Source organism: Tachysurus fulvidraco, chromosome 17 (genome assembly GCF_022655615.1).
Source record: "Tachysurus fulvidraco isolate hzauxx_2018 chromosome 17, HZAU_PFXX_2.0, whole genome shotgun sequence".
NCBI lineage: Eukaryota > Metazoa > Chordata > Actinopteri > Siluriformes > Bagridae > Tachysurus > Tachysurus fulvidraco.
The window spans coordinates 9242844-9258132 of record NC_062534.1 but is presented as its reverse complement, the minus strand read 5'-3'; the positions used below and the strand labels follow the sequence as shown (position 1 = coordinate 9258132).

Here is a 15289-nt window from a genome sequence, read left to right as displayed (position 1 = left end):
CCACAGTGTTGTATGTCCAAACAGCAGTGCTCTGCTGAGCAGTTGACACTGGGATGATAAGCGGTAACTTCAATACATAGAGTTAGTTGTCATTATTGCAGTGCCAGCATCACTCTTATGTTCTTATTTTTGATCTTGTGTTATTGATTTATACTGATTCAGTATTTAAATGAAAAATGACTTGTCCGGAATGCCAAAGTCTGATAAATTTAGATTACATTACACCCAATAAAATATAAACTTCATCTTCATACAGTACATGCTTCATAAACTTCATCTTCATTCATGCCTATCCAGCACATTTATTAAAATCTTATGTGTCCAATTAGTGGACACCCATGTGTGCCCAAGTGAAAACTATGGCTATTAATACTGTACAAGTTGCTCCCTCAGCTGTTATAATAACCTCCACTGTTCTAGGAGGGCTTTCTATAGGCTATATTTTGTTGCATTAAGGATTTGTCCATTCAGCTACAAGAGCATGAGTAATGTAAAGTTCTGATGTTGGATGAGGGATTCAGGTCAGGGCTCTGTTCAGGACACTTGAGGTCTACTTCAAACTTTGAAACCATGTCTTGATGGATCTTTCCTCAACATACCTTCCCTTGTCATGTTGAAACAGGTTAGAAACTCTTAAGTTAAAATGAAGTCAAATCTAAATGCAGCTTATAAAGCATATACAGCATATAAAGACATTTGTGTGCTTCCAAATTTGTGGCAACAGTGTGGAGATGTGATAGTGTGCTGGTCAATTCTTTTGGCTGTAACTTACAATTTGTGAGAAAAAGCATACAGTTCATACATTCATTACTGTGGTGATCTTAAGTTTCACATAATTGTGGTCAACCATAACTTGCTGACAAAGAAATATTTCCTGGAAAATAATATAATATTGTTTTTAATTCAAAATTCAAACTGCTTACAGTACCTGGAGACAGGAGTTAAAGAAAAAGTAGGAACCAACCAGACAACATTAAACATTTCCTTTCTGCTACATAAACCATAGCTGCAGTTTGGCTAAAGTTTGCACGCTGCACATAACACTTATTTCTGTGTGTAACTGATTGCACTGAGCTCAGCATCTTGGCTGACAGCTGTACTATTGTTCTAATGTAAGTTATAAATCTGAAGTATAGGCAAGTTTGTGGGCTACTGATACAGAGGAAGGAAATGTGGAGCACAAGGCTAGTCCTGGAAGGTTAGACCTGCATAGTTAATGACTTAAGTAATGAATTGACTGATGGTGTGCAAGACACATTCAGGAAACATTTTGTCATGAGAGTTACCGAATCTCTTATATAAATAAACACAAGAGAAAGTTACGTCAGTTAATGAGAGCAACTAGAGAAAATAGGTAGATTAGATTATCAGGCCCCAGTGAAGTGAAATTGTGAATAAAATAGGTTTTACACTTAGGTTTTTTTTAATTAATTACAATTATTTGAAATAATTTTAAAATGGCCAATCCAACACAAATAATGTCAAAGCAGCATTAATTCAAATTGATCTCACATACAACACTCAAATTAATAGAGCTCCATTAAAGGATGTTTTTTTTTTTTTTTGCAGACAATCATTTCATTATATGATCTCATTCTGTAGTTGCATTTGGAAAGAAATGAATCCTGGTACACATTCAAGATATTCATATGACAGCATATGTTCCTTTCTCATACAGAATTTAATAGAGCTTGATTTAATGTGTATAAAGCTTTTAATAGTTAACATTGCCAAAAAGCAGACTTTCAGAATTGTTTTTTTCTTTAATGAGCCAGTGAGCCCTGAGACAATAAGGAAGAAACCTTGGGAGGAACCAGACTCACCCTGTGCCTCCTATTCTCATCTGGGTGACACTGGATATTGCAATTGCCTATAACCCTATAGTTCCTATATAGTTACCTATAATTGTGTACTACAAGTCAAGGAAATTCATACAGACTTGACATGAAATCTATTTTGTTGAAGATTTGTTGAATCATTTGTTCACTAACGGACAAATGAGGGAAAAACTGTTCATGAAAATTGAAGACCTAAAACTTTCATAGCAATTGCAGTCCAAAGCCACAGTAATCTCATATAGGATTGACATTAAATGATTTTGCATGTGGGAAAATCCTTAGCAACAGGCAGTGGTTTCTAAAGAATTCCAACCAGAAGTGCATCCAGATGGATCAAGCAGAAGAAGTCAGTATCAGTGGTAAGTGATATCTTGGGATGTGTTGCATATGTAGCAGCTTGACTATGAGAGAGAGGGGGGGGGACAAACAAGGACATTTAAGGACAATGTACATTGTGTGCAGACTGAATGCAAGGATTCTGGCAAGAGTAGCTATGACACCACAACTTAAAGGGAGAGCAAGAATATAACAGACATGAGGGCATCACTTCGTTAAAACGCATCTAGATCTGCTCCTTTACTTAAGAAAACATATTGACACTAAACTTAAACAGTTAAACTTAACAAGTCTGTTTTTGGCCTAGACTTAAACACTTAGACTGTGTCTGAGTCCCAAACACTAATAAAAAGGCTGTTCCATAACTGTGAGACTTTGGAAGAGAAAGCTCTGCCTCCTGCTGTGCAGTTCAATACTCGAGGTACCAACAAATAGCCTGCACATTTTGATCAAATTAGTTATGGTGGCTCATAAAAAAAAAAAAGTTTGCGCAGCTACCATGGTGTCACGATGTGACACGGTGAAACAAAAGGCAAGAGAGGATCCAAATGCAGATAGGACTTTACTGGACAAAAACAAGAAACAAACATACAGGCAGGCAAAACAGATCAGGACACGGAACAGGAACCGAGAACAACATGAACCAAACACCTACAACGACCAACACCAGGGAAGTGAACAGACAGAGTAGATATAGTGGACAGGAGCCAATAACAAAGCAGAGACGATTAGAGACAAAGACAAGACACCTGGGGAAGAGATGGAATGTGATTAGTGTCCATGGTGAGCAATGAGTGGGCGGAGCAAAACAATTAATACCAGGGAGAGACGGCAGACAGAAACAAGGGGAAAACACAGACAGACACATTACACGTGGTCTGGGACTATTCAATACGTTGTAGCTTAACGGTAATATTTTATTAATTAATGTGAAATCTTTTGGGAACCTGTGCAGTTTGGACTAAAATGGAGCTTGTCTAGGTAACACAATGTGTGGGTTTTTTGTGTTATCTCACAACATTATAGTGACCTTATATTTTTTTTTTATCTTAGCAATATTTCTGAAATGATAAAAGTCTATTGTAGTAAGATTATGTAAATGTGCTTCAAAAAGAAAACCGAAGTCAGAAATCACACCAATGCCTTTTATTGTTACAAATGATAAAACAGAAAAAGCAGAGATGTAATCAGAAAACTCATGTCTAACTGCATTTGGTCCTAGAACATTTGTCCTTAAAGGAAGTTAATAAGTGTCCAGTATCTAATGTCATTTATACATTCCATAACTTTATTAACGTGTTGCCTCTCATCTGGCTTTGTTGAAACATATAACCATGGACCATCATCATAACAGTGGAATCTAATACCATGTTTATGAATAATTTTACCCAGGTGTAAAATGCAGTGGGCCTGAAATACAACCTTGCTTCTCTATATTGCATAGAAAATTCTATTTACATCTACAACCTGATATAAATTGGTCAAATAAGACTTGAGCCAGAAAAGAGCCACTTCCCTAACTCATTCCTTAACATTTTCTGGTCCATCAAAGAGAATAGTATGATAAGTGATGTCAAAAATGCCCTAAGGTCAAGCAACACAAACAAGGAGACAGAACTCTGATCAGAGGTTTGTAGTAGGTCATTTATCACTTTAACCAGTGCTGTGTCTGTGCTATAATGAGAAATGCCTGACATTTCATGAATTTTATTCCTATATAGATATGAGCATAACTCCTGTGATACAACATTTTCTACTATTTCGGGGATAAAGGAGAGGTTTGATTTTAGCATATAGTTTGGTTTTGATATCAAAAGATGAGACAAAATATCTTTATTTCACCTTTCATTTCCAGAAATTTACATTTAGATGTTTTAAACAGCATGACACCTTTTGTTTGAAACCATGTTTTTTCTATTATCAGAAATATTGGAAAGTTAGTAATAACTGACAGGTGTTTCCTGTTAGAATGGTTGCTTAAATTACAATCTAACAGGGCCAAACTAATAGCTAATGGCCTAAAATTTTACTTTTGGTTTTGCCTCTAAAGACTACATGTTTTTGTTTAAAAGGATGAACCAAAATGAAGTCAGGAGAGCTGTCTATGGGACAAAAGCAAGCCATTTTGAAGCTGAGAAAAGATGGGAAAAGTGATCAGTGCCAATACATGTGCATTGTGAAGAGCCTATACTATAATTTGGGGGGAAAAGATACCACTGGTATATGAACAACTAGACATTGAACAGGTCGGTGGAGGAAAAAAAGCAGTTAATATGTGATTACTTTTAAGAAAAAAACCCCAAAAAACAGTCAGTGGCATTCATGATGGTAGCAGTAGAATAAATTCAGAAGTCTACAGAAACATTCTGTCTGTAACAACATTGACAACTCAACAAAGGACTTCATCAGGGAAAAAAGTAGAAGGTTTTAGACTGGCCAAGTCAATCACCAGACCTTAACCCAACTGAGCAGCATTTCACCTAGTAAAAAGGAGACTGAATGGAGAAACCCCCAAAACAAACATCTGAATGAAGCAGTGGTAGAAACTTGGGAAACTTTTTAGAAAAAAGTCAGCAGTTTGCTGTATCAGTGAGCTGCTGGCTTAATGCAGTTAGCAAAAGTAGGCAACCAGATATCTAACATTATTTCCTTTAATTTACTTTAAGTCTATGCTTTAATTTAAGTCTGTACTATAATTCACTTTAAGTGTACAAGTTATATTTTTGCTCACCTAAATTTTAGGTGGTCTGCCATAATTTTTTTTTTGTTGACACTTCTACACCTAAATATGAAATGAAAGCTGAATTTCTTATTTATTGTCTCATATTCATCTGTTGGTCTGAAACACAAATGTCTTTAGTGTGTAGCAAAAACAAAAGAATTGGCCTTTCAATATCTGCAATTCAATTGGCCACCTTCAATATCTGCTTTATAATAGTCTGGATTGTTGTGGCTATGGAGTCTATCCTGTAAACACTGGGCTTGGGACTAAAACAGACAGTTCGGACCACAGTTCTGATGTGTGCTTACTATTATTAGCATACCTCTGTTTCCAACAATGCACATTGTTGTGTCATGGTGATCACTTTGAGGTTAAAGTTGCACCGGACATAGAAGTAACCTGGGTTCCTTTCTCCCAGCTGTCCACATGCAGAATTAAAGATAAACCCTAATGCCTGTCTTGCCTAAGGCTTCATCTCACTATATTTAGCAAGTCGTCAAGCTATTTTGAGGCACTTTCTGTGAATTTTACACCCGCACTCGAGGCCAAAAACAGGCTGCCTTTGTTGGAAACAGCCCATGCTCATTTTAAAGCTATTTAGAAGTCATGTGCTGTCATTGGGTGCTGTTTTCTTTTCCTAAATTGTCATGGAGTTGTTACATCCAAAGCAGTCGGCAGTGTCACTGTCAGCAATAATCTCAGACCAAGTGAAGGCATATGAAGAAAATGTTTCATTTGGATTTAAAACATTTTTAAAAAAAATGATAAGTGGTAGTAGTAGTAGAAGAAGAAGAAGAAGAAGAAGAAGAAGAAGAAGAAGAAGAAGTATTAACCTAAAAATATTTTTAAGTTTGATAAAATTTAATATGAAATGTTTTGCATCCAGGTCTCTGTAAACCAAAAGCACAACAGAGAGCAAGATCAGCAAAGGAAGATTTTGCTGTTTGTCTATAATGTTTACCAAGCGTATTAGCTCTGTGTGTGTGTGTGTGTGTGTGTGTGTGTGTGTGTGTGTGTGTGTGTGTGTGTGTGTGTGTGTGTGTGTGTGGGAGGTTGGATGGTTGTGTGTGGTGTTTGCATACCTCAGTGTATAATTAAGAAAGCTTTACCTTTAATAGATACTGATAATGAGGATGTGAACAAGACCAGCTGTTTCTTCCTCCATGGTTCTAAGTTTTAACCAGATTTTTAAGAGTTGTCTGGATTACAAAAGGTAAATTGGAGCTTGAATTTGATCCAGGTGATCAGTTCCTCTAAAAAATTTTATATATAAATAAGTATTTCTATCTAATATTTAATATGTGAGTATGCATATGCATTCTTAATTTTTATTTAACAGAGAAATAAGTGCTCCAGAGATGCATGCAGTCTTACAAAACGTGAAAAAAAGTATTTATACTCATATTTAACTATCTGGTGATGCTTAAATACTATACACTTTTTATAACCTTATTTTAACTGTTTGCATAAGAGATCTGTAAAACTGGAAAACAAATCAGATATCATCCATAAAAAAAGGGCAACATTTTTCCATAGCATCCCCTACCATGTTAGAACCTTAGTTTTAAGTGATATAATGTATATGCATGCGTTCCCAGATTGTGGTGGTGTTGTTATTTTAATAACATGCTAGTGGTGGAAATGACTATTAATTATCATTAGAGGTGTTGGTTATTCTATATTTATTCTATTAATCCTTCAGAATGAGTGGAATGTATAGAAATAACAAACTCTAATGCCTCAATATATATTCAATATTCAATATATATATATATATATATATATATATATATATATATATATATATATATATATATATATATATATATATATATATACTTTTATATATATATTTGCTGTACCTATTGTTTATAAAAATGCAATCTGGCCTGGAATCATATAGGAATAAAACTCTTTTACTCTGTAATTGACTTCTAGCTGCTTGAGAACCCGTGGTCTGGAGGGATGGATATGGAAACGAGTGAATAGATGAGTGCGGCTGGAGGGCATGAAACTCATCGGCTCTTCACAGCCCTCATCAGCCCGTATATAACAGCAGCACCAACACACACACACACACACACACACACACACACACACACACACACACACACACACACACACACACACACACACACACACACAGAAACACACACACACTGAGCCCCAGAAACGCACAGTGACTAGTGCGCGTCAATATCCGTCGGTGCAGGAGATGTGCGTAAAGTGTGAACACAGCGACTGATCAGAAACATTCACACAACAGAAAAGGAGACTGCTACAGGAACAGAGATCAGAAGTAACTTAGAACAAAGGTAAGATTCGAAAATATGTGTTCTCATGTTCAGAAATTCTTTTATTTATGACTGATTGAATACATCCAACAAGATCAACAAAGAAGAGCGATGCACTGTGCTATGACGTTTAAACGTGTTTACTTAGAAAAAAAAAAGGTTCCTATCAAAATGTTTTCAGTCGTATGAAATGTTTCTGGAAATGTTCAGTTCGTTTCATGGCATTTCTGGACTTTTATGACCCATTTTGTCATGCATTGTTCTTCCACACATTAATATTCGCTTTTATATAAGTGGAGATTTTTGTTCAGAAAAGATTTTCATCTGCAAATTGCTGCAATCTTCAGTGTATTCTGTTTAGACGTGCTGTAAGATTGCTCTAATCTGTTTAAACCGTAAAATTAAAAATAATGATTTTAACATATATAAAAAATAAAATATGACACTGAGAATTTAAAAATATTTTTTAAATGATTTTAAAGGTAGGCATACAAGATAAGAAGGCACCCTTAACTGTAAAATATCTTCTTGCCAAAATGGAAAATAATTAATGATAATAATAAATAATGTGGGGAAAAGGGGAAAAAAAAATCATTCAGCAAAAATTCTCCAAAACAACAATTTTGCAAATCATTTCTTCAATAAATTCAAGATATTTTTATTCATGATTCAATTATTAAACTTGTACAGCTTTTGAAATAATTAGCTGAAATGAGAAATGAATAATAATTCATTTCTATCACTGTAATAAATGAGATCTATCTTTGCATGGTTTGATTTGCTGTAAGATTTATGTTTTTTTTTTAATGATGACTTTCACTGGGCTGTTCTAGTCATGTGTGAGCACACTGTCTCTGAAAGTTCATGTGGTTATACAAAAGAAGCATTTATAAACCCAATATTTCCCTGAGGGTACTATGGGATGACTTGAAATGGTACATGTGAGCAATGCAGCTGTTGTATTATGTTTCGTTCCCGAAACATCTTAAATTTTGATGTCTATACTAATCTGTGTAATGTCTGCCCCTTGTTATGCCCCTTGCCCTCCACCTCTGTTTCTGAGCTTTATACTCTTCATACATACTACCCATTGTGGGACCATTACACTGACTCCTTTGTTTTGTTGTTACGTTTCTGTTTTTGCCTGGTTATGAAATTAGTATCAGTTTTATAATACTCAGTGGTGACATTTACCATAATTTTAGAGATATTCAGCTTGAAATTTTATGCAACTGCTGGTGAGTTCAGTGTCTTCCATTGAATTTGTTTCTTCATATAGCAGAAATGGTTTTATTCTTCATTTTATTTTTAACCCTTTTTGTGTGCATTTTAGAATAGTGCTAGAGAGAATCATGATGTGTGCTTTTTTGATGTTACATTATCATGAAATATCATATGGTGATAACCCTAGAAGCACTTCCACATTCTTACAATTGCCTTATTTTCAGCTTATATAACAGTTACTAATTTGACTTACCACTTGTCAAATTGTCTCACATATGCCTTAGTGGTCGATCAATTCAGCTATTCATACTGGGGGGTTCACATGACTTCTATGCCCTTAAGACTAGAAAGAGAAAGGACCTTTCTGTCTATAGTCCCACCCAGCTTTCCCAGCTCTCAGCAAATAATATAATAATATATAGTGGCTGGAGGGGGAACTTTTATGGGAAAGAGTATGCAAAACAGTCACGAAGTATGTCACAGTACAACCACTTTTACAAGCAACAAGAATGGTAACAAGAATGGTTAAGAAAAGAATTATATAATTTTCAGTATTCTCAGAGAAGCCTTGATATTTCTCTGAACAGTCTACTGAACTGAATGACACAAGTCCATTATCTTGAAGCTGTCCTCTGTGTGTATGTTTACAGATAAGATACAAAAGTAAAGGACAGTGTAAAAGGTGGTGGTCCATTCTGATAAGATTTAAGACTTTAGTTCGGAAAACAGATCAGTTGCATGCTGTTATTTTGCTTTGTGTAAGTTAGGATGTACCATAGACTAATCCAGCTGAAACACAGTCAGATCCTCTTTACGGAAACACTCTTTATCACACAAATAAAATGACTTCCCTCAGCAAAGATCTTGTCTTGATTTTTGTGTATAATGCACTACATGTGTCGTTCTGTTGGATTATTAAAAACACATGTTTTTTTTGTTACAGGTGCATCACAAAGTAGCAAAGGAACCTCATAAACCCACAACCTCATCCATTCCAGTGTTTCAGCAGAGAACAGAGAATGAAACTTGTGTGGCTGGTGATTTTACTCCTGACAGGCTGCAGCTGGGCTTCCCGTTTCAGTCGCGACTCAACCAAAGTTGTGCTCGGCGATGTTCCCAATCAGGAGGTAGAGAGCTCAGCCTGGAATGGCTCCAGTACAGAGCAGGCTGGGTCAAGGAACTCGCCCCGTATCCCATTCCCACCTATGTGTGTCAGGCCCAGTGAGATAAAGCACACATTTAAATACATCAACACTGTCATATCCTGCATAATTTTTGTGGTAGGAATCATCGGAAACTCAACACTGCTGCGTATCATCTACAAGAACAAGTGCATGAGGAATGGACCGAATGTGCTCATTGGCAGCTTAGCTTTAGGAGATCTTCTCTACATACTCATTGCCATCCCTATCAACGTGTTTAAGGTAGGATACACACGATGCAAGCAATGTAATCAAAAAAAGTCGTGTCTGACTTATATTAGTGCCATCCACTTTGTAAATATCAATTACAGTCTCAAAATGAAAGTTTGGTTAGACCACAGGCTTGAAAAAACGTTAGCTGTAATACATAAAAGAGTTTAAGTTACAGCGTATTGTAAGACAGTTCACAGAGGCAATTTTTTTTTGGCTTCTGGCTTAAGGATGGGTGGATATAAATGCTTCAAGTTTTAACTCTGGAATGATGAATTGCTTCGTTGTGTATAGGAAACTTGGACAGCGGTTGAACGTAGAGCTCAGCCAAGTAGTGTGCTTTAAGAGGAAATGGGAACCATATATCTCTGACATCATTTGGAAAACGTTGCACTCATTACAGCATTTTACGGCAACCTAGTACAATGTCAGAAAAACCCAAAATATCACATATGTATTTAAACTTGATAGACATGATAAGTAAAGTATCATTTCTAATAAATAAAGACAAAAGCACATGATGTTATAAGAGGGTTGTTATTACAGGGTGATGTGTTTTTTTTTTACCAACACATAACAGGCCATCATTAGATCCATTTAAAGTTACATGTAATGTTATAAGAAACAAGTCAGATCCTGATTTTTTTCTTTCATTTTTAAGAATCTGTTAATTACTTGCCACCATTAATACCACCATATACTGTAAAACAATGTGAATGAACAAATACTATAGAGATAACAACATGTTAGAATGATTGCATTAATTTATAAAAAGTTTTTTTTCCCTCCACAAATCAAGTTAAGCGCCTTGCACATGGAAGCAAGAATAGTTGAATATTTGGTATTCATATGATTCCTCTAATAGGAAACTACACAGAACAAGCTGTGTGGATTAACACACACCAGAACAATTGAGTTGTTTCAAACAACTTAAAATAAACATGAAGCGAGTGCTTTTTATCTCCATACTAAGGAAACTGTAAAAAGGCTTAGAAGCAGAGTGTAAGCGTTAACGATCTAAACAACTTCAGTTATATAAATTCATTATAATAATAATTAATTATTATAAATATATGAATATATACATATTCTTTACATTTCATATATTACATGCTATAACCTGTCAGAGTATAAATGCCTTTACTGTCCAATTTGCTTGTACTGGTCTCCATAATAAATAATATAATATTATTTTTCTCTCCAGCTGCTTGCAGAAGACTGGCCTTTTGGTGTGTGCATCTGCAAGCTCATGCCATTCATCCAAAAAGCCTCAGTGGGCATCACAGTTCTTAGCTTGTGCGCACTTAGTATTGACAGGTTAGTATGAAAAGCCAAAGCATATGTATGTAAAGGGCATTAGTACTGTATTATTTTGAAATATGTTAACTGATTAATCAGATCAGTTGTGTACCTGAAACATAAATGAATGAACACAGGATTTCATTCAGAACAATTGGATAAAGAGAACAGTCTTAAGTATTCAAATATTCATTCAAGCAAATACCCAATCATTTTGCATAAATAAATTCATGATCTATGATTTTCACATACATTGGTATCCTGTCAGTTTACCAAAATTGGACAATTAAAGATACTGCAGCCTCAGATTCCTATTCTTGGCTTGGCCATCTGCCTTACGTTTTGGCATGTTGTTACCAAAGCCTTCCTGTCAGCTCCAACCAGTCTAGTCATTCTCCTCTGACCTTTCTCACCAACATGGTGTTTCTGCAAACGATTTATATTTATTATTTTTTTGCACAATTTTGTTTAAGCTATAGAGACACGTGTGCATGGAAAATCCCAGGAGATCAACGGTTTCTGACCAGCACAAATGTCATGGTCAAAGTCACTTCTTCATCATCATGATGTTATAATTCTATAAGTGTATACTAAGTATATAAAAAACCCTAGAATGCATGAATGAATTATGACTTGTATTAAAGCATATGTTGCTATCCATTTAGATATCATGCTGTGACCTCATGGAGCCGGGTGAAGGGAATGGGGATTCCATTATGGAAAGCTGTGGAAGTAACCCTCATCTGGCTGCTAGCGGTGATCCTAGCGGTGCCCGAGGCTTTGGCCTTTGACATAATGGAGACATTTTATAGAGGCCAGAAACTGTTGGTGTGCTTGCTCCATCCTGTACAGACCACACAGTTCCTGCAGGTATTACCACATTCCCCCTGCATTCAATCACAAATAGGATTTTATATCTTTAACCATAAGGTTATGCATAGATGGATTCTAAGGGTGTCCTTTTTGTTCGTATTCAATGGAGCCATAATTATCTTGATTATCTTATTAGTTATCTTACTACTTTACAGAAGATCTGATTTCTGACATTCAAAACTTTCTGAAACATAAATGTGGATTTTACTCAATTCTTCAAATGTACTGAATATTTTGAATCTCTACCCCAAAGTTTTATCAGGATATAAAGGACTGGTGGCTGTTTGGCTTTTACTTCTGTTTACCACTGGCCTGCACTGGTGTCTTCTACACCCTCATGTCATGTGAGATGCTGAAAAGGAAAAAAGGAATGCGCATTGCTCTCAATGATCATATGAAGCAGGTACTGGCACCCTTTGAGTCTTTTGGAATGTAATTAGAAATTCTAAATTTAGGCACCCTTATCACATTTTCCTATGATCTTTTATGGTTTGTATTGCCTCCTCTTCAAGCGACGGGAAGTGGCTAAAACTGTATTCTGCCTCGTGGTAGTCTTCGCTCTCTGCTGGTTGCCCCTGCACCTCAGCCGCATCCTGAAAAAGACAATCTACAATCCGAATGACCCCAACCGCTGTGAGCTCCTAAGGTAGTAACACACTTCTTTACTTTCTCCATTACCTTCTACCAGTTGACAGCCCAAATTAAGTTGTGAAAGACATAGCTGAACACTTATCAGTAGTGACTTTGGATAAATAGTGCACCATCAGCAGATCTTCCCACAAGGCCATTTGCAGTACAGTTCAATGCACTCCCACAGCTAACGTGCTGTTTACTTCTCCCTCTCCTTTCTTCTGTTAACCCCTGTCTGCATTGCTAGCTTCCTTCTTGTGATGGACTACATTGGAATCAATATGGCCTCCCTCAACTCATGCATCAACCCTGTGGCTCTCTACTTTGTCAGCCAGAAGTTCAAAAATTGTTTCAAGGTATGAAATGAAACTTTTCATTGCATTTTACATGGCAGAACAGTTGATTATGCTCTAACTGTGTCTGTTCCTACTAATCTCTTAGTCATGCCTCTGTTGCTGGTGCCAGAGAAACTCTCCAGCCATCGAACATGGCTCAGGATTCCGCTGGAAAGGGTCAAGTCTTGGTAATGGTCTGGATCGGTCCAGCTCGCGGTCTAGTCAGAAGTACAGTTCCTCCTAATTACTCCATGAAACCTGAGGTTCCTGGGCTTAGCAGCAACCAGGTTTGCCCTCTGTACCATATAATTGATTCCCATCATTCCTGGTGACTCAAATTCTCATCATACTTCCACTCAAAAACTACAGTGTGGACCAGAACAGCTGAGTGGAGTCACCAAATCACTTCTCTTCAAGAAGATTTCCAGCACAATGAACAAATTTACAGGATAATCACAGACTGGCTGAGCATTGTAAGCTGTCCGTCACTTGTGGCCCATGCAGGCTGGATCCTGGAGCTCTGAAAATAGTATTGCCACTGGATAGCTACACTTTAGGGGACTTTAGCAGCTCATGATGAGTGAAATACTGAGATTGCACTGAAGTGAGAGTAAAGCTCTATTCATTGCTGATGTCCATCTTTACATTAGTTAAAGCTTAGGAACTTCTATAAAACTAATGAAGCGTTACTGGTGGAACAGCACAGATGATGTGCCATAATCAGTAATAAAAGAAAGCAATGTTTAAACGCTATTTGTAACACTGTGATAAATGGCACAAGCTGTAATATTAACATATTTTAGGACTCTATTTTATGAACATGACTGCATTGATCATCTGCATCATCTCATCTACAGTGTAATTGATTTGCCTAATTTGAAAGGAAATGTGTAAACTACTGATCAGAAAAATGGTACATCTTTCAATCGTGGGATTGCAGTGAAACCATCACTAATGAAACCACCATGGTATTATTACTTTGATTCAGAGTAAAACACTGGCACCTCCTAAGTTAAAAGATAAATGACAATGTCTAATGTCCAAAAGATGCTAACCTCTGGTTAAGCCGCGGCTTTTACAATTTGTGAATCATTGCTACAGTGTTATGGGAGACAACTCCTTTTTTTCTTTTTTTAAGCAAAAGCATCAGTCAGACCAAAGGCAAAAAAAAAAAAAACCCCAAAAACTCCCAGCAGAAAAGCCAAGTCAGTGAATAGGAACTGATGCAGGATGGTGGATCATTTGCTTCTTGTAGCGGTTACTTCCGCTCTTGCCTACTTTATGAATTCATGAACGTCTGTGAAGTGAGAAAGAAAAAAGTAATCAGGACTGAGGAGTTTTTTGGTCTCACATAAAAATGGCAGAGCTGCTTTTTATTACACAAGAGTTGTACTATACATTGAGCTGACTAGTCTCTTACTGCACATATGGAAAAAGTTAGCTAACTAACGTTATCCCTGCAGTCTTTCCAAAATCACCCACATTGATCTGTCAAAGTGTAACTCAATGAATACATTCATACTGGTTCATAGGTTCTCATACTAAGAATACCATCAGTCAAACTTCTGTTAGTAGGAAATACAGGAAGAACAGCAGGTAGAAAAACAATTTTTTTAGTAAAACAAGTGCTAGTTAAAGTATTTCCTGAGGAGGTAGGTCTTTCATCCATCTTTTAAAGGCAGTCAGTGACTCGGATGTTTTAACATCTAGGAAAAGTTCCTTCCAACACCTCGATGTCAGAACAGAAATGTTGAGATGCACACCTACCTTGTACTACTACATGGGACTTGACAATATTATGCGAGCTATCGGTTTACGTCCTACCAAAAATAAATTAAATAAAATCATGTCAAATGTATGTCAAAAGGTGGAACTGTGCTTTCGCACTTCTGTATGAACAGAAGGAGCAGCTTGATTTGTATTGCATTTAATAAATTCTTTTATTATGTAGGCTATGATATTCATTATAATTTTAATTTGTTAATTTTTTCATTTTCAAACTTGATAAGGATTATATTTTTTATTCCATACATGCCATATTTCTGCTATTTCCAACTCTAATACTAATCTGAATTAACACAACATTTATGTCTTAATTTTTCTAAACTGTTCTATATTATTTTCAGATATTTGATATATTTACTTTTTCCTATTGTGTACATTTTCTTTCCTTCTTAAAGGGTTTTATTTTTCATTATTAACAATGCATTTATATTGTACCTACTTATTGGCAAAAATGCTGCAATAAATGTTATTTTATCACATCGATGTTTCCAGTGCTTGCAGTGCTGTAGTTTGTTGAGAAGAGATACTAAACATCACTGGC

The 15289-nt window shown here is 36.2% G+C and overlaps 1 protein-coding gene across 3 annotated transcripts; it reads left to right on the top strand.

Moving 5' to 3' along the window:
* The first annotated feature begins 3022 nt into the window (after positions 1–3022).
* LOC113635690 (endothelin receptor type B-like) lies at positions 3023–15227 on the top strand. Of its 3 annotated transcripts, XM_047802108.1 has the most exons (10): positions 3023–3155; positions 6835–7211; positions 9358–9838; positions 11031–11143; positions 11791–11995; positions 12252–12401; positions 12511–12644; positions 12876–12984; positions 13070–13250; positions 13333–15227. In XM_047802108.1, the coding sequence occupies exons 3-9, from the start codon at positions 9434–9436 to the stop codon at positions 13205–13207; spliced, it is 1254 nt and encodes a 417-aa protein (XP_047658064.1). In that variant the 5' UTR covers positions 3023–3155; positions 6835–7211; positions 9358–9433; the 3' UTR covers positions 13208–13250; positions 13333–15227. The 3 variants fall into 3 exon arrangements, with proteins under 3 accessions (XP_047658064.1, XP_026991060.1, XP_026991061.1); XM_027135259.2 differs by having other exon boundaries at positions 13070–15227; XM_027135260.2 differs by having other exon boundaries at positions 3024–3083; positions 13070–15227.
* The last annotated feature ends 62 nt before the right edge of the window (positions 15228–15289 follow it).

What these genes read in the sequence shown, in the direction of transcription:
- LOC113635690 (XM_047802108.1), top strand. Translation starts at nt 9,434, where the DNA reads ATGAAACTTGTGTGGCTGGTGATTTTACTCCTGACAGGCTGCAGCTGG. An exon ending in AACCGCTGTGAGCTCCTAAG is followed by an intron (nt 12,645 to 12,875) that starts GTAGTAACACAC and finishes CTGCATTGCTAG; the next exon opens with CTTCCTTCTTGTGATGGACT. An exon ending in AGTTCAAAAATTGTTTCAAG is followed by an intron (nt 12,985 to 13,069) that starts GTATGAAATGAA and finishes CTAATCTCTTAG; the next exon opens with TCATGCCTCTGTTGCTGGTG.